Below are 19,955 nucleotides of genomic sequence, written 5' to 3'. Positions count from 1 at the left end.
ACAGTCTACCTGTGGAAAATCCACACAGACAGGAGCAAAACGAAAGAAGAAAAAGCCTGAGACAAAAAACGGTAGAAGCTCAACAACAGCTACTACAACAAGACACAGACGTAGAGAGTGAGGATGAGGGTGAGCTTGTGTGGAGGTTTCCACAGCAAAACAGTACCACCACCATTATCCCTCCAACCCTGGAATCTCTGGTGGGTGAACAACAACTGGGGGAGCCTCAAACAGCTGACTTCGACCCTTTCTTACAGGACCACAGAGAGATACACGAACCTGAGTTGCAGACAGCAGAGCAACATTACAACCACCAGGAGTCACAGGATGAACAACAAGATGAGCAAGGAGACAGTGACTCCAACAGTGAACAAGGGTTGTCACCTGTCCTCAGACACCCCAAGAGAGAGCGACGTCAGCCCAAAATGCTGACATATGATATATTAGGACAACCCACAGTCAGACAAGCTGATATGGACAGTGTTAAGATGGGAGCTATTTGCACCCAGAGACTGTGGAGGCCTTGGTGGCCTGAAGATATACCAGCAAGGTGTGAGAGACAGTAATAAGAAACTGATCCAAAATGAAGACATTTACATGAACATTGTGACAAGCAGAATAGAGCAAATGTAGCACCAACAGACAATGGACAGAATCTAACATTCATTCTTATGGTGTGTGCTAACTTGTCACATGCTGAACGTATGATGATGATGACCATCTGTAAAAGATGCCTTGATATGTAAACAAAGTTAAGTGTGGTAACAGACTAGTGTATTGTTGGCCGAATATTGAGTCTGGTTACAGTCAGAAATTCAGAGTAACAGGATGAACTTGTTTACTAACCTTGAGGGAGAAAAATGGTTACTTGGCACAACATGATTCATGATTAGCTTCTACCATGACTTTTAATTTGCTGAATGCAAATTGTTGAATTGCAATGTTTCATTGAACAGATGTCAGAAGCATGTGTAACCATAATTGTTACCCAGGGATAGGTATACTAATAGTACACAAGAAATGTACTGACAACAGCAAACATGTTCAAAGAGTTTAGGAAAAAATTTCTTTCTTTCTTTTTTTTTTATTAAGCAGGGGAGGGTGTGGCGCCCTGAGTATTTTGAGCATTAAGAACAAGTCTCAGATGTGTTCCTTATGTGTTCGTGCCCACCCCCCATCATCATTTTTTTGCTATTTGTTGTGACAATAATTTGCATCATAACACAGAGCGAAAAGCTCATTTGCTCCCACCTGATGTGATGTGAGGGCGGTATTTAGTTTCGCCAGTAGGTGGCAGTGGCGGCTCAGCCAAACGGGTAACTGGCAAAATAATCCTTCACAAAAGTAACGCAGGCCAGTTATTACAATGGAAGCCGCCAGTAACACTGAATTGTTTTGCTGTGTTTCAGGTGAGAGCAATATACGAGAACTACATACATTTATGTAAAGTTGATGCTTATTTAACATGTTTGGAGTGTAATTCTTGTTTATATGGTGTTTAATGTGAGCGAATAAGGGAGTTGTTTCACGTTATCTGTGGGTAATCCTAGTAACATTTGTGCGCTAGCTAAGTCATGTTAGCCTCCTGCATTAATCTCTGTAACCGTGTTGTTCCATCAGTAAGGTGAAAGGAAACTATTAGCTGGTTTCAGTTAAAGTTATAGGAGATAGACCAGCCAGTACATGTTATGTTGTCTATTGTTACTGGTCATTTTCTCTGTGTGTTAAGGGCTGATTAATACGTGGCCATTACACGTAATGCCACAAAAGTAACGCAGGCCAGTTATTACAATGGAAGCCGCCAGTAACACTGAATTGTTTTGCTGTGTTTCAGCGCAATAAATCTTCATGTGCACCTGAATGAACCCTGTCGTCCTTCAGTGTGTAACAGATGCATAGAAATACTCATCTCTAACTACGAAACACTGCAGATTAATACGTGTACAAGGAAATTAATAACAGTGTTAGAAAGTTTGAGGGGATGACTTGCAACAAAGAGCCCAGAGGCTACTTTCACCCAAAATGTGAGACTTGAATCAAGTCACATTCACCACAATCACACTTTCCCGTATCAGCTAAAACTTACCTCAAAGGAGATCTCATCGAAGTAGAGGCGGTCGCACATGTCGTAGTCTGTGCTGACTGTCTCGGGGTTGTAGTTCACCATGATGGTCTTATAGCCCATCTGCAAATGGTTTGATGCTTATTTCGTAACATTTGGATTACTGGCTCTGGGGTGTAATAATACGTGTAATAATCAACACAATAAATGACAAAAAAAGATCTAAATTTGTATGTTTTTTCATAAATAAGTAAATTAATCCTCTCAAGCTAAAGAAAAAAATAGTCTAGTAAAGGAAATAAAGAGATGAACTGAACATGGAGGCGGTTCTTCCTGCTCCCTGGATTCAATTTCAGTGAGGTAAAAGACTAACTCAGTCATAAAGAGAGCATCCGGTATTAAAGTCTCACGTAGGCCTTACCTTCCTGAGCTCGGTGATGCACCCAACAGCGCACCAATCAAACTCCACGCTGCTGCCGATGCGGTACACGCCCGAGCCGATCACCATGACGTGCTGATCGTTGAAGCTCAGGTCGTCCTCTGTGCCGTGGTAGGTCAGGTACAGGTAGTTTGTGTAAGCCGGCCATTCAGCCGCCACTGTGTCAATCTGCTTCACCACTGGCAGGATGGACCAATCGTGACGCAGCTTTCTGACGGCCAGCTCTGTGCTGTTAGAGGGAAACGTGGATTCAGTGATAGAGGACAAACCAAGGAAGTTTGGATTCTTTAATAGCACTTTATCTAAAATAACATTTCATGCTGATAATACCCTAATCACAGAGAAAGTTACCATTAAGTTAAAATAAGACAGTGATTATTTCCTTTCCTACCCACCTCTGTACAGCCAGTGCTATCTGCTTGTCTGAGAAGCCCAGCTGCTTGGCCTTAAGCATCACCTCTGGAGGCATGGAGCTCTCATCCTGGACGGAAGGAAATTAATCCAGCATCTTAATCCATTTCGAACAGCTCTTAGTTTTTTCACGTTATGTCTTATCGGCCTTACCTGATTGTAGGTCTCCAGCAGCAGCTCGTGGTCGGCGATGTTTTTCATCTTGTGCAGGAACCAGCGGTCGATTTTGGTCAGCTCATACAGCTTTTCCACAGTGTAGCCAGCTTTGAATGCTGCCGCCAGCACAAAGATACGCTTATCTGTAGGAGTCTGCAACTCCTGGTAAGCAGAGGGAGCACAACATACTAACTGTGAAGTAAAGTGCTGCTAGTTATTTGCCAGCCATGAGCATCAGCTCAGACATTTGGGCTTATTTTCTCAAAATAAATAAATAAAAATAAATCAGCCACACACATAGTAGCAGAACATGATTAACAGCATGCAATGAAACATTCCTCAAAAAACCCAGAAGCAGGAAGCATTACAGTAGTAGATCGCTCAGGGGAGATCTGGCACCATCTACTGGTCCCGTTAAGACAGAACAATACAGTTTTGACCTTTTAAAATGTCCTTATCACAATCATTTATAGGGTCACCATCCTAATAGAGGCGTAGTAAAACAGATCAACATGCTTTAATGTGCAGCACCATCACTCATCCTTAAAAGTCGATGGCATTGCATAGCAAAAGCACTAATGTTGTGTTCTGACCAAATATGAAGCAAATCATTGCATGTTTGGCTGAAAATGGTTAAAAATCTTTCAACCTGGGATAAAGTATTTGCTGACACTGTGCACTGAACAGGTCGTGCAGCAGCAAGGCATTTTTTAACCAGTACAACCATTTAACCTGGACTTCAGCTATGGGAGGTTACCTTTTCAGAGACAGGCTTGATGGTGTGGTCAAAGCCAACACAGTTCTCATCCACCATCCTCAGAGCTTTCTGGAAGGCTTCCTCAAAGCTACGACCAATAGCCATCACCTCCCCTGTCGAGGAAAAGGTTCAAGCACTGAGCACAATATCCATAATAAGCACCTGACTTACTGGCTTCTCTGCCCGCACTGGTAAAGGTTAACTTTATAATCAAACTGTGAAATAAAGCAGTAGAGTAAAACTTTAATGCCCTCATGGAGAAATCTGCTGTGATAGCAGTGCAGAAAAAATGAATAAATAAGAATAAAAAAAGAAAGAAAAAACATAGTAGGTGCAAAAAATGACCATGTGAATTTATTGTTAGCTTTACTGAGACCAAACTAAGTATTTTTAAAATGCTCTGGAATACTAACAGTACTAAATCTACTACCTATTTACAATTTGTTACAACATATTTTTGTTCCAAGCTCGCTTTTGCCTCTTACCAACACTCTTCATGGAGCTGCCTATCTTGGTGGAAACCCTGAGGAACTTGCTGAGATCCCAGCGAGGCACCTTCACCACACAGTAATCCAAACTCGGCTCAAAGTTTGCCGTCGTTGAGTTTGTCACTGAGTTTCTGGACAAAAATACAGACGCAGTGCAAATATTTTTCATTGGTGAATCACTTAATTTAAAGGCGCTTTACAGTTAAGACATTTATGCCAAAAAATAAAAAAACTACAATGCTTATGCTGCAACTGCTCAAAGCAGCTTTGTCAAAACAATAACTTCAAATTAACCAAACTGCCAGCTGTGCAGGTGATGAATATCATCTTGTTTCCAAATTTCTTTGCTGATGAAAAATTGTGAGCACGTTTATACTAAAAAAAATGATTGAATTTCAATGATCAGATGTCTTTAAGTGTAATGATTGACTAGCTACATGTTTCCTGGGTCTGTGTGACACTGTGGGGTCCACATGCAGTGAAGGCAGAGAGTCTGTGCTGCCTTACGTTACAGGCATCTATGCATCACAATTATTTTTTGGTCGTTTAATATACAAAAATTGATTTTAAGCTTGAATACTTTAAACCCCACTTTTAAAAAATGTTCAGTTTGGCAGAATACTGGAACGTCTTTGTTGGATGTCATCATTCTGTAAAAGCAGCGATGCCCCTGTTAGTTCATTATCCGCCGTTCTTAAGCTGAGAGACGTACTTGAGCTGTGGCAGCGGGATCCCCAGACCAAGTTTAGCTGCTACGTAGGCCAAAGGATAACCAGTCGCTTTACTGGCCAGAGCAGAGCTCCGTGACAGGCGGGCATTCACCTCAATGATGTAGTACTGCAACACATTATACATAGAAGATACAATTCAATCACAGACATTACGGGAATTAGACCAGGAGCAGGAATACCAGCTCCCCATGCACACAAGACCTGTTTAAAGGCCTGTTCTGATACATAAAGCCTATTCATACAAATCTATTCCTGGTTTGTATGAAATGAACTTGGTCACATTGATACCTAAAACAATTTTCTTTTAAAACTTATTGAACTAGGATTTACATAGCAAAGACTTTTTACAACCTTGTTATGGAGCCAAAACAGTAAATGTAAGCCGTTGACATACCTGGCTGTTACATTATCTGCAGATCCAGCCGCACACTCTGTACATCCTATAGCCATATAAACTGTATATACTTCAAGTCATGTTACCACCCATGCTTATTTCAATATACCTACACTTTCTGTACTATTCATTACAGCATGTCACTGGCTTTAAAATAAGGAAATGCAAAACAGATCCACTTTATAGGTGAACACAGTCCTATTTGTGCTTTTCATCACCCAGGTCTTCACATATATGCTTACCTGTTCAGATTCGGGGTTAAGAGCGTACTGGATGTTACACTCTCCCACGATGCCGAGATGTCTGATGACTTTAATGGCCGTGTTTCTCAGCATGTTGTACTCGCGGTCATTAAGCGTCTGACTGGGAGCCACTACAATGGATTCCCCAGTGTGGATACCCAGTGGGTCGATGTTCTCCATATTACACACCTAAACAAGAGGAAACAACAGCCACTTTAAATCACCCTCAGTTTTTTTTTAGTGAGTATAAACCGTTTGTTCTCTGGTCTCCTTTTACTCACAGTCACACAGTTGTCATAGGCGTCCCGGACCACCTCGTACTCGATCTCCTTCCAGCCTTTCAGGGATTTATCCACCAGCACCTGAGAGGTGTGAGCGAATGCTGCCGTTACCAGAGAGGTCAGCTCCTCTCTGTTGTTGGCAAAACCGGAGCCGAGGCCTCCGAGAGCGAACGCTGAACGAACCAAGACGGGGTAGCCAAGACGCTCAGCAGCTGCCACCGCCTACAGCAGAGTTAATCAGATAAATTTAGACTTCACTGGGGCAAAAAAACAATCCAGAAGCTATTAATTTATAAGCGAACACATCTCAGGGGGGCAGGGATAGCTCAGTAGGTAAAGTGGTCGCCCCATGATCGGAAGGTCGGCGGTTCGAATCCACTTAACGGCTACCCTGAGGTACCCCTGAGCAAGGTACCGTCCCTACACACTGCTCCCCGGGCGCCTGCTTAGTAGGCTGCCCACTGCTTCACTGAGTGAATGGGTCAAATGCAGAGAAAAACAAGTAATTTCCCCATGGGGATCAATAAAGTATCCATTATTATTATTATTACGTCTCCTCACCTGTTCCACCGACAGAGCTGCTTCACTGGGAGCTACATGCTCATTGATCTCTTCCATTTTCTCCACAAAGATTTTTCTGTCTTCGGTCATCTCAATGGAGGAAACAGGAGTTCCCAGAACCTGCACTTTATATTTCTCCAGAACGCCCAGCTTGGTCAGCTCTACACCGCAGTTCAGAGCAGTCTGACCTCCAAAAGTCAGCAGGACGCCGTCCGGGCGCTCATTTTTTATCACCTGTAACAACAAGATGTAATGACACGAAGCACTCACAACACATGAAAATGAGACAAACAGCTCTGTGGATTTCACACTGGGAATTTCATCCCGTCCAAGACATTTGGAAGTCTGCAACTGAACTAAAAGCAGCTTAAGTGATCTTTGATTTTTTACTGTAAAAGCCTTTTAGCCTCTTCGTTTCCACTCTATACTGCCATATGATGGATGCAGGTAGAAAGCTGAGCAGGGATTTTTATATCTTTGAGCCAGCACATTTTTACAGAAACGTATTATGAACACTGAAATTTAAAAAGAAAAATAATAACATAAACTACATTAAATAAACCTGGGCAAAGACGGTAAAAATCTGAGGGAATATTTGTCCTCAAACTTGTTTCTTTTCATTATCATTATTAATCCGCACTCTTATTTTTCCTCTTACTAATTACTGGCTGTTGTCTCTATATTGCATCTATATAAAAACCAGAGTGGAGCAACGAGCTCTCTTTAGTCCACCAGCACCACCCTTTATCTTACATGATGACTTCCATGGAGCTGCGGATTTAAGGGCTGCAACACAAAGCTCATGTTTTGCCTTTGCTTTTAAACACTTGTGCTGCATTCAAGTGTTCAACCAAACAAAGTGATGGACCACGTAAAAGTATCTTATCCACAGTAAAGAAATAAAAATAAAGGTTGTCCTAGAACCCACTGTCCCAATTCCTACAATACAGACACAAAAGAAGACTGAACTACCTTCAACAGTCACCAAAGCTACAAACACACCTGTACAGAACTGCTCTGTGTTCTTTGGTGGGCTGTGATTATGTGAGACCCCTCAGTCTTTTAGACAAACACAATCTGGGGTCAATACTGACTGATCCGAAAAAACAAACAAACAAAAAACAGTTGACCTACAAATTTCACTGTGTCCACAGTTTCTCTTCTTTCATCAGTCACAGAGTTGCAACAGAGAGAATCCATACCTGAGTGACGTACTCTGCTGTAATCGGCAGAAAGTAGACTTTGTCAGCCAGATCTTTGGAGGTCTGGACAGTGGCAATGTTGGGATTGATCAACACAGTCTGGATATTCTCTTCCTTCAGAGCCTTAATAGCCTGGAAAACAGAGCAGAGTAACATCAGGAGGCACAGAAAAAAGTCCTCTGCGTTCAAGTGTTCTTCTTTAAATCCTGAATTAACCCTCCGCTTTACACACAGCCCAAAATAAGACCAAATAGCTCCTGTTTCACAGACCTGCGAGCCGGAGTAATCAAACTCTCCAGCTTGGCCGATGGACAGTCCACCTGAGCCTAGGATGAGGACTTTTTTGGATCTGACATGCCCTTCAGCCTTTGGGGAACCAGTGAAAGTGAGGTGGTCCATCAGACGCTGCTTCACTGGAAAAATATCACACAAATTGCTACTTATTAGTTGTTACACAAGCCAGACTTACAAGGGTTTCTCTTCTTCACAGGCATAGTTACATTACTACTATTAAATACCAATTACTACTGAAAACTACAAAAGTACTTTAGACATAAATTAATATGCACCACAACATTTAAGATGATAAAAAATGAAAGTTAAATTGGAATACCAGATTTTCCAGTGTTGCCCTCTTTATGGTCTTTCACCGTTTCAATGAAGACATCAAACAGGCCGACCAGATCTGTAGGACCAGCCATGTGCTCTGGGTGGAACTGAACACTGGATGAAAGGGACCACAAATGATTTAATTGGGTTTTTTCCGGCCAGTACAGAGGCACTTAAGGCACCAGAACCAGTCACTTCTAGAGTGAATCACCACTGGACTCCATCTTTCACAGACTGTTACCTGAACAGAGGCTTTGTGTTGTGTACGATGCCCTCGTTGGTGTGGTCGTTAGCATTTGTGAAGAGCACGTCCCAGTCTTTGGGCAAAGTGTCAGGGTCGACAGCGAAGCCGTGATTCTGACTGGTGATGAAGCAGCGCTCTGTCCCATTATGGATGCACGGTTGGTTGTGTCCACGGTTACCGTACCTGAGAAACAAGAGGAAATAACACACTAATTAAAAGATGGATAAAAGACATTTCCCACGGTTAACAAAATCTATAATTATACATTTAGCTTAACCAAGGTGCCCTCTAATGAGGCATTATTATAGCAGAAGCTTTAATTAACTTGGCCTTTAGATTGTTCATCCAGGTACAGACAAAGCACATTTTAGGACGACTTGTTTGACACTTGTAGTCTTTCAGAAAGAATCTCCACAAACAACCTGTAATCTGTCTGATGGGATGCCAGCCACATTCCAGCAGGACACATGCTGCCCACTCCGACCTTCAGACTCTGCCGATGGCAGCTTTATCAGGCTGAGTCTCCCATAATAGATATGGCTACAGAATTTGGCAGACGTGTTTATTCAGCCTTTTTCATAACAACGACGCTCAATCCAACCCTCTAGTGATCATAAGGGAGACGCCAGAGTGCTGAGAACAGCAAAAATCTGCATTTCACAAAGAAAGTGAGAGCGTGAAAACCTGTGTATCTAGAGAGAGTAGAGGGTGCCCTCAGTCACCCGAGGGCTCAGCAAAAGACAGACGTCAGTGAACGCATCACTACAGATTCACTCAACTTTTTACAGCTCAACCTTTAAAAGGTGCGTTCAGGCTGGCTAATGTGTGTTGCGTAATCTTAGAAACAGTTTGAAGGCAATATTAATACTTGCTTGAGTCATGCAATGACTGGAATGTCAGCGACAGGAACACAATGTGTCACGATCCTGGGTCTTATGACCCAGTGTTTTGAGTTTTAGTTCATTTTGATGTTTATAGTATGTTTAAGCTCATTAGGTCTCCTATGTTCATTTGCTTATTAGTTCCACCTTGTGTTTCCAACCCATGTTAAGTCTCCCCTGCTCTTCATGTGTTTCATGTCTGTGTCTTACGTTGTCAAGTTCTGGTTGTCATGTCTGTGTCCCATTATGTTTCCTATTTTATTTTGAAGAGATCTCGTGTTTTTATATTATGGATTATGTTTTGAGTCCTTTGTTGTACTCTTTCTTGTTTCCCTAGGTCTCAGTTATGGTTATCATAGGTTTAGTTCTTTGGCTTTGTAATATGGCTTCCCTGTGTTCCATGTTGTGTCCACTGTGACGTTTTTGTACCATGTGTTGAAGTGAAATATTATTTTACATTTATAATCTATGTTACTATCCTTAATCAGTATTATTACTGTGACATCACTTATGATTCATGATTATTATGATTTGATCAACACATTTATTGAAACTGATGATGTTATATTAAAGTCTGTACTTCAGGTGTTAGCATAAGCGCATAATAATCTTTCATTGCAGGTGCAACTGTAATCATGTTATACACATATTGCATAATTAAAGGGTTGAAGCTTGGTCAAGTTAATTAATGATTTGAAGCTACGGGCAGCGCGATGTCTGGCCGATCAATGGAGCAAAAGTTCAAGCTGGAAGGATTGCTTATATATATATCCAATTTAACAAATGTTTTCTATGATTGTTTAAGAAAGGAAATAAAGGCCGTGTGCCCTGTGCTGTGGATGTTTGCCTGGTAACAAGTGATGTAGAGGAAGGTCATGCACTTAACGACACAGACACATAGCCTGTCTGGGTGAAAGGATTGCAAGTGTTGTTTAAGTCTAGACAAGTAGAACAACAGGATGCATCTAGAGGGACTGAGAGAGGCAATGTTCTGTTTTAGAATATGGCCAATGTTGTTTTTATCTGGGGTGACGTATGTTGTTGGTCATCATATGTATAAAATGATCCATCTTAACTGTTGTAAGGAAGTTCGATGCTCTTTGGGTGATCGTGCTCGACTTCCCCCATATGTTTTTCAATAAAATCCTGTTTTGACGCACCTGAATGGGACTCTGCAGTCGTTTGTCTCTCTCCTCAAAAAAGAACAGGTGACACATGTTTCAGGTTCCTATGTTCTGTCTCCCCAGTTGCTGTTAAGTTTACATGTCTAGAGTTCAGTCAGTGTGTTTCCTGTTTTACTTTGAAGGTCCGTGTCTCATGTCAGTGTTTCTAGTTTTGCTTCCCTTGTCTCGTCCAGCCTGATTACTCCCAGCTGTGCTCTCCTTCTGTGTCTCGTTCCCTCGTTATCCCTCTGTGTATTTGAGCCCTGTGTTTCTCTTTGTCAGTGTCGTAGTCTCCCTCATGGCTGTGTTTCCCTGTGTGTCAGGCTACGTTCACACTGCAGGTCTTAATGCTCAATTCCGATTTTTTTGATCAAATCCGATTTTTTTGTCTGCTCGTTCACACTACAAATAAAATGCGTCAGCAAATGCGCTCTAGTGTGAACGCTCAAAGCGGCCCGCATGCGCAAAAGAAGATGTCACACACAATGCGCTCTGTTTAGACCCAGAGCAAACAATATTTGACTGATGGCCCTTAATATAAAGACTTCACGTTTCTCAATTTTTGCTTTAAGTTATTTTGTTATTTACATAATAATGTAGATAACCTAATAATGATCCTTATTGCTGTTTTAGAGGAGCGGTGCTTCAAAGGATAGTTGCAGATTTCTGTCAGAATCTGCAGGTTATGCAGTACAAATAAAATGTTCACGTTTCTCCAACGTTGTCTTCCCAACAGTTTCACCGGATGGCCAGGAAGCGTTCGCAGTGTCTTCTCGGGCGCTTCTCTGGTGCTGATAATTGGCGTCTGTCTTGTGTCAGTGACGTAAAAGACGGATTTAATGCGACACGACCATTCACACAGCAGTCGCTTTCTGAAACATCGGATATGTATCGGATTCAATACCACATACGAAAGTGACCCAGATCGGATTTGTGCCGTTCACACGATCAAACCATGATCGGATATGGGTCGCATAGGGTCAAAAAAATCGGATTTGATGCGCTTTCGCCTGCAGTGTGAACGTAGCCTTAGTTATCCATGTCCCAGTTTAGTTTTCCATACCATTCTGCAATAAAGCATCTTTTTGAGTTTAATTTGGTTGTCGTGAGTTTTGCATTTGGGTCCTTCTCCTGCCTGTACACAGCCGAAACACAACACAATGATCCTGCCAAGGAGGCTTGCAAAATATGAGGACGTCCTATTTCACAACTGTAAGACAAGTCCACATCTACACTAGAACATACAGTGAGTTCTTCATTCACATGTGCTCACCCTTTCCACCAAAGGTCATGAAATTCAGCTTCTGACCAGCTGTTCTCACAACAGTGCAGCTGTGGGGCCGGAGTAAAAAGATGGAGCAAAGGTAACTTAAACAAATTTAAATAAAATGTTTTCACACCATCCACCTTCACAAAAATTTCACTCTGGATCTTTTTTTGTTGTTGCTCATGAAGGATATTTTTTTCTTGTGCTTTTAAATCACTTGCTGTTTAGTCCAGCTCCAGCTAACAACACCAGAGCAAGCACTGGCTAACAAGCCTGCGGAAGGGTTTCGAATTTATTACAAAGAGAAAGAGGTGTGTTAAATTGAAGAAATTAGTAATCATGTTAAGTTTACAGGACTGAAAATAATTGAATACATTTTTCTTATAATGGAGCACCATTACTTTTTGATAGTAAACGTTGGTAAAAGTTTAAAATCACTTAAGAATCAAAGTTTAACAATTTATCTTTCAGGTTACGGAGGTGTTGAGTTTGAGGTACTCACTTCATCTTGTAGGTCTTGGCTCCAATGACCAGAGAGAGCAGCTGGTGTCCGAGACAGATGCCAAAAACTGGCTTTGGTTGGTCCACAGAGATCACCTTCCTCACGTTGTTGATGGTGGCCTGACAGAGCTGGGGATCCCCGGGACCATTACTGACGAACAAACCATCAAAATCTGGAAAAAGATGAGAAACAATTATTTATGTAACCACTGATAAAAGTGGTACGAGTTCCCCTGAAGAAAAATCCCCGACATAGCGCGTGTTCCTGACCGGCGGTGTCCAGCGGGTGGTCCCAGGGTACGACAGTAACACGGGCTCCTCTCTGAGCCAGGCAGCGGATCTGGTTGTACTTGATGCCACAGTCCACCACTGTGATACGAAAGCTGCCGCTATGATTGAACACTTTTGGCTCCTGGAGACAACCAAACAGAGAAACATCTAAATATCTGACAGGCACAAAACAAGCAGCAAGCTACCTGCTAAACAATATGTTTTGAGACAACTACAGACAAAAGCTTTTTATTTAGTTTAAAACCTCTTACTTGAGCTGAAGTGTGAGCGCTAAACTTTTCCTATGTTTTAGAGCTTTAAAAAAAACCTTCACAAAATTAGATCCACAGATCAAATCTCCAAGTTTCTAGTTTATCAGTAACATAAATAACGCCCTCCATTAGCACTCGAGAGCTGGCAGAGCTTCGATGGGACTGTAACAAAACTCCTGGTGGGTTACCTTCATGGAGACCTCTCGGACCAGGTTCCTCTTGTCGGGATTATCGAAGGGAATACTTTCCTCAGGAGTCCCGTCCACTATCAGCTTCCCCAACATGGTCCCCTTCTCTCGGATCTTTTTGGTCAAGCAGCGGGTGTCAACACCTGAAGAAAATGGAAACAGTTTGTAGCATTAAATTGAAAAGCTTGCATCTGATTATTTTATGCATTAATATATATTACAGATGCTGAGCAGTTTTCCAATTAAATTACGCCCATTTTTATTCTGGGTTTCTGACCTTGTAATCCAGGAATGCCTTGCTCTTTGAGCCACTGGTCCAGTGACTTGGCTGAACTCCAGTGACTGGGACTTTCAGACAGTTCTCCAATAATCAAAGCAGCAGCGTGGATCTTGTATGACTCAAACCACTGAACAAGACAACAACAGATGAGACAGTGTGTTTTATCAGAGTTAAGACTTCTTTCATTCAGATAAAACCGTCCCACAGAAGAAAAGAAGAAAAATCCTGACTCGCTTTTCCACTTTAAATATGTTAATAAGTTTGCAAATTAATTTTCACCTGGAGTTTAAATAACCGCTTACCTTGCTCAGCCCGAACTCTCCCTCTTCATCCATTGGCACACCATAGTTGCCAACCAGAGGGTAAGTGAGGGTCAGCAGCTGGCAGCGGTAGGATGGATCAGTAAGAGCCTCGGGGTATCCCACCATCCCCGTCTGAAACACTAAACACACAAAACATTCTTGAGTACATCATATCAACTACAAGAGCTTAAATCTGCCAGACAGTTAATAATAATTAGGTTTTTTCTTTAGAGTCAGAGAATACTAGCAAACTGAGTTCTTTTCTTTTTAATGCACACTGATGCACTTTCAATAACAATGAAACTCTTATGGTTTAGGACTTGGATGACTTTTTATCTCATAATTATGATTCTCTCATATTTAGTACAATTATATCTTTGTATCTCAAGTGTTGTATCTCATGAGACGATATCCAATTTTTTTCTTGTAGTTCATAATAAACAGTCTCATTATTAAGACATCCCATATTACCTGATATTAAAATTATTTCAGTCGTTGCTGTTGGAAAATACAGATAAATGTGGAGTCTCTTGTAGTCTGAGTGATCACTCAGACTAGAAAGTGCATTAATTACCAGTATTTCCCATTTGATTAAATGAACTCATGCGGCATCTTTAACTGTCTACATAGGATGACTGTTTATTGAGAACGAAATGTGTTTTTCGATCTCTATAGTCGATTATTTTATTGTGTTCTACCTACTTGTGTTTCTGTAATAAACGTTTGAAGGGATTATAACACCTGGCTGGAATACAGTCGCATTCCACCCGGGTATACGTCCTCCATCCAGCATACGCTTAAATTTTTATTTATCATTTTAACGTTGCGTGACTCATCTCTGCAGTCACGCATACTGAATGTCAAAATCTGACCTGATCCAAAATCACTATTATCTTATCTTTAATTCGGCATGCTTATTACGACACAGCAAGCAGTTTCCTAGTCACATCTGCCTGCCAAAATACACACAGGTGGGCGCTGAAGGTAGAGGTGGGCGCATGGCTGTGATGGCGTCACTAAATTCCACTCTTTTTCAATGGAGTTTGGCACTGGGGGGGAAACGTTAGGAGGATTTGGCGCTTTACAACTCTGAACCATGAGCGTCTTGGAACAAAGGGGCAAACCACACCACACATCCAGATTACACAATGTACCAAAGCAAATGTTTAACCCATGCTGAGTTATATTATACACAGGTGGACTATGCACAATAATAAACTGAGAGTCTGAGGTAAATTAAAACAGTATAAATCACGTACCAACTTCTCCGGATACCGACACGCTTGCACCAAATTGGCGGCCTTTGAACGTCGTCCCGTCCTCCAGGATCAGGGTTGCCATATTTTGTAGTGATTACAGCTGAAGCTAATGCCGGTCTCTGCAATTCTTTTGGTCCTGGTAGAGATCACGCTGAGATGTTTCCAAGTATCAAAGTATCACTTTATTTCCCAATCCCAATACAAATGCGCGTTTGGAGATCAACACTACATCCAGTGCAGTCCTATTCTAAAGTTGATCTGAAGAGTTTTACACAGCAGCTACAGTTATAGTCTCTGGTCTCCTCCTCCTACAGTAAACCCCCCACAGTGGAAAAACACTGGTACAGTGGCCAGGTATGCTAACACCCTGACCCCCATCTCCTTTTAAGGAAATGTCCATCCACCATTGTCTGCCCCTCACCCTCAGTAACTCTTGCTACTGTCCTGAGGGTGGGGGTTAGATGTCCCACTGCCCTGCGATCCAGTTCTTTGTTCCCCCCTTCCAGGACTATTTTTTATTGTGTATTGCTACATTCTATCTACAACAAAATCCTACTATGACACCCACTAATAAACTACATTCCCTATGACCTCAATACCTAATAAACAATCTATTATTTCTACACTAACTGCAGATACCGATAACTGAAGCATTTGTGACGATCCCAGTTTCCACGTGAACGTTCTGCCGCGCAGAAGCAAGAGATGTAGATGAGACTGAGTCACAAAATACTTCAAAAAACACCAATAAACATGAGATCTGGTGGCCAAAAACAAACCTTTGAATGTTGAAACGAATCCAATTTCAATCCGGGAGAAGCAAAACAAAGGAAATATGTTTAGGTTGACAGTTTAGAGTTTGTTCGGACGGGACGATGAGACCAATGTGTTCCACACGCGCCGCCAGCAGCGTGGAAGTTGTTTGTTTGGTTTTTTTAATCATATTTGGTATTAAAATAAATAAATAAAAAATTTACAAATAGACTTTTCCATAAGAATATAAAAGCAAATTTTAGCTAAATAGCTAAATGTCAGGTTAGGAAAATTACATTAAAATAACATCTTGATGCATTCTCAATCATCCAGGAAAGTCTCCAAAAGTTGATTCTGTTCATCTGGACGTAGCGTTTTGTGGGAGAAACGTTTCGTCACTCATCCAAGTGACTTCTTCAGTCTCAGCTGACTGCAGGTTTCCCCAAATCTTATAAACAGTAAATTTGTATAATGACTGAAACAGTCACAGAAGCGTTGGAGGTAGTCCGTAAGAGATTACAGGATGACCCCAACCTCAGCAACAGGACCACTCTCAGCAACGACCAAGTGTGTTTGCTTTTGGAGCTGTGTCTTCATTCCACCTACTTCACATACAAGGGTCAGTTCTACAGGCAGAAACACAGGTGTGCCATGGGCTCCCCAGTTTCACCCATCGTTGCTAATTTGTACATGGAAGAAGTGGAAAAGAGGGCTTTGCTATCCTACCCTGGAACACCACCAAGCCATTGGTTCAGATATGTGGATGACACCTGGGTGAAAATCAAATCTCAGGACGTACTACATTTCATGGATCACATTAACTCGGTGGACCGACACATCAAATTCACCAGGGAGGATATGAAAAGGGGCAGGTTAGCCTTCTTAGACTGTGACGTGTACCGTAAACCTACACATACGGATCAGTATCTAAGGTTTGACTCTCATCATCCACTGGAGCACAAACTGGGTGTCATTAGGACGCTACAACACGGAGCGAACACCATCCCCACAGACACAGCGGCCAGGAAAGCTGAAGAACAGCACATCAAGAAGGCCCTGAGTAAATGTGGTTATCCCAGCTGGACTTCTGTCAAAGCGGGAAAGGCACCTAAAGAAAGCTCCAGCTAATCCAGGAGAGAAGGACAACCACTGCCCAAGCAAAAACCTGTAGTGATCCCATATGTGTCAGGAGTATCAGAGCAATTGAGACGCATTTTTTCTAAACACCAGGTCTCTGTGGCTTTTAAACCCCAAAACACGCTGCGCCAAAAATTGGTCCACCCCAAGGATCGGGTCCCCCGACACAAACAGAGTAACATAGTGTACGCTGTTAAGTGCCAGGAGGATTGCCAGGATTTATACATCGGGGAAACCAAACAACCTCTGGCGAAGCGGACGGCACAACACAGAAGAGCTACCTCGTCAGGCCAGGACTCTGCGGTCTATTTACACCTACAGACCAGTGGACACTCTTTCAATGATGAGGATGTGCACATCCTGGACAGGAGGAACGCTGGTTTGAGCGCGGAGTCCAGGAGGCCATTTACGTGAAAAGGGAAAGACCATCTCTGAATCGAGGAGGGGGCCTAAGGGTACATCTTTCGCCATCTTACAATGCTGTGATTGCAGCCATTCCCCAACTCTCTGTGAATGGTACTCATGGCCATTGATCAGTGGTCTTTGATCAGTGGGTTTTGGTCAGTGGTTGTTGATCAACGGTCATGAGAATTTGCATAATTATGATTAAGGAACTGACCTCCCAGCCCATTGTTCCCTCGGTGGGCTGGTTTCAGTCATTATACAAATGTACTGTTTATAAGATTTGGAGAACCCTGCAGTCAGCTGAGACTGAAGAAGTCACTTGGATGAGTGACGAAACGTTTCTCCCACAAAACGCTACGTTCAGATGAACAGAATCAACTTTTGGAGATAGAAAAACATAGTTTTTCATATAAACTTGATTATTGTCTGTTGTAGGGCTGCAAACGATTATTTTCATAGTCGACTAGTCATCAATTATTTTTGCGATTAGTCGACTAATCAGATCATGTATCCATTGGACGTAAAACATACGGCTTATTGCACCAGCATTCATCTGCTCTTATATAACTATAATTAGCTTACTGCTTGAAGTGTTTAAAGTATGTGCTAACTAAAAATAAAGACAAGATGATAGATTAGACTTTTCATGAAATTTGAAAATTGTCTCAGTGGTTTAATAAATTAAGTCGTCTGCTCTTTGCTCCCTAAAATTTAACAGGACATTGGAGTAAATTCTCGACCATCTCAAACTTCTGTTTAATCAGTTTTCTGTTTGACGTTTATTCAGATGTGTAAAATCTATAACTTTAATCTCAGCCAAACCGAATTACTCCGGAACAAATAAAACACTGAAAAAAGCCAAACAATAAAATTTTTAGGTTATCTAAGTGACTTATATATCATGTTTAACCTGAGTAGCAAAAGACCGCGGGGGTTTGAAAACGATGTGCCGGGTGTTCGCTGTTCTCCACGGATCTAGTGAGCCTTACCCCGGCTAGCTATCAAGCTGGTGGGTAACAGACGTCGCCGAAAACGTCGGTGCACTTTTGCAAATATGTGGTGTCTTGATAAACTGAGCAGATGTTTGAGGTTTACACAGCTACATTCTCTCTGAAAATATGTTAAACGTTTATTTTGTGACCCAGAAACAGTCATAAGAGTAATATTAAAACTAAGTAGCTGCCGCCATTGTTGGAAACTGGAATTGGCTGGGCTGCGCTATGAATCGGGTTTGGCCACAAAGGATACACCCGACCCATCCTTCAAATCTGGGGAAATGAAGAATGCATTGTCGACCACATTTGGAGGCGTCTTCGAATTTGGACAGCCTTCCTCCCGTCGCTGTAACGTAATCGGCCTCGTACACAGCTACGATACCGGAGACTGCTGCTTCTTCTTCTTCTTCTTCAGGGTTTAACTGCAGCTGGCATCCTTGTACATGCAGTGCTGCAATCTTCGGTTTCAGTCTGTTATTACACTGCTGTTTACCTACTGTTTATTCCTGCGTCTTTCGGGATCTTACAAAGTTTCAAACGACACGTCGACTAGTGGTGCAACCGATCGAAAATCTCTCGGATCGGATCACTGTTTTAAGTCAGTGAGCTGACCATAACTATTGCTTTTTCGAATCTTTGGATCACGTGCGTTTCAGCATCAGTTCGGATTACGGATCAACCGTGATCTGCTGCCCCACTAGCGTCGACTATTAAATATGTTGTTGACGATTTTGATAGTCGAAGTAATCGTGACTAGTCGAGGAATCATGGCAGCCCTATAGTCTGTAGCCCACATAATTAAACACTTTAGTTAGATAAAACGTGAGTTTTGATCTTATGTACTGTATAGCCTGTATAATAAATAAATATGTAGGCCAATAAGTACAAAATCCAGAGAGCTACACAACATGGGACGGTTCATTTACAAAGAAGTGGACAATTTTACAGAGTTTCATTAACTCTTCCAGTCACATATCCTGAAAAGGTTGAGTTAAATTGATTGTCCCCGGTGAATGGGAGGTGTCTGTTTACCTCGGAGATTGAGTGGCAGTCCACAGAGAAAAACTTTGGTCAGATCCGTCTTCATCTAATCCCAGCTAACTGAATTTTGTGTTTCTTCAGTGTTTGGCGGCATGATGTCGAGGATGTGCCGCTTCCTAACCACTGATGGGAACCACCTACGAGTGCTGGAGCAGATGGCTGAGAGTGTCCTGTCTCTAAACGTTCCCAGACAGCCTTAGATGTAAACTGGGATGGTTTGCATCTAAGAGTGAAGTTGCAGGAATGACAGTGAGCACCTTCAAGTCAAGGGCCACGGTCTTCAGCAAAGAAAGAGCAGAGTCCTATCTCCAGGTCAGGGATGACTCGCTGCATCAAATGGAGAATTTTGGTACCTCAAGGTCTTATTCACAAATGAAGGGAGAACAGAGCGGGAGGTTGACAGACAGATTGGGGCTCTGTTGTTTTGAAGTAAGAGTTAAGCATAAAAGTGAAGCTGTTGATTTATCGGTCAATCTACCTCTCCACCATCAACTATGGTCGTGAGCTTTAGATAGTGACAGAAAGAATGAGATGGCAGATATAAGTGACAAAATAACCCTTCTCTGAAGGGTAGACAGCCTTTGCCTTTGTGATAGGATGAAGAGTTCAGTCATTGGGGAGGCATTTGGATTAGAGCCACTGCTCCTTCACATCGAAAGGAGGC

General features: G+C 42.1%; 1 protein-coding gene across 1 annotated transcript in view; it reads right to left on the bottom strand.

The window, feature by feature from the left end:
- Positions 1-15,220, bottom strand: part of LOC308396442 (multifunctional protein CAD-like) — a 33,419-nt gene extending 18,199 nt beyond the window's left edge. The window contains exons 1-20 of the mRNA XM_080881740.1: positions 14,961-15,220; positions 13,702-13,841; positions 13,397-13,526; positions 13,120-13,262; positions 12,660-12,801; positions 12,391-12,562; positions 8,575-8,760; positions 8,338-8,447; positions 7,995-8,137; positions 7,725-7,856; positions 6,523-6,756; positions 5,962-6,183; positions 5,681-5,869; positions 5,026-5,150; positions 4,311-4,444; positions 3,826-3,938; positions 3,066-3,230; positions 2,897-2,982; positions 2,484-2,730; positions 2,087-2,185 (exon numbers count right to left, since the gene is read on the bottom strand). Of these exons, the coding sequence (XP_080737866.1) occupies positions 2,087-2,185; positions 2,484-2,730; positions 2,897-2,982; positions 3,066-3,230; positions 3,826-3,938; positions 4,311-4,444; positions 5,026-5,150; positions 5,681-5,869; positions 5,962-6,183; positions 6,523-6,756; positions 7,725-7,856; positions 7,995-8,137; positions 8,338-8,447; positions 8,575-8,760; positions 12,391-12,562; positions 12,660-12,801; positions 13,120-13,262; positions 13,397-13,526; positions 13,702-13,841; positions 14,961-15,042 (2,994 nt within the window). The 5' untranslated portion in view covers positions 15,043-15,220. The remainder of the gene's footprint in view (positions 1-2,086; positions 2,186-2,483; positions 2,731-2,896; positions 2,983-3,065; positions 3,231-3,825; positions 3,939-4,310; positions 4,445-5,025; positions 5,151-5,680; positions 5,870-5,961; positions 6,184-6,522; positions 6,757-7,724; positions 7,857-7,994; positions 8,138-8,337; positions 8,448-8,574; positions 8,761-12,390; positions 12,563-12,659; positions 12,802-13,119; positions 13,263-13,396; positions 13,527-13,701; positions 13,842-14,960) is intronic.
- Positions 15,221-19,955: the final 4,735 nt, after the last annotated feature.

The sequence above is a fragment of the Rhamphochromis sp. 'chilingali' genome, assembly GCF_963969265.1.
Source record: "Rhamphochromis sp. 'chilingali' genome assembly, chromosome: 5".
Classification (NCBI taxonomy): domain Eukaryota; kingdom Metazoa; phylum Chordata; class Actinopteri; order Cichliformes; family Cichlidae; genus Rhamphochromis; species Rhamphochromis sp. 'chilingali'.
Note: the sequence above shows the minus strand (reverse complement) of the source record. Positions and strands in the feature narration are given on the sequence as shown.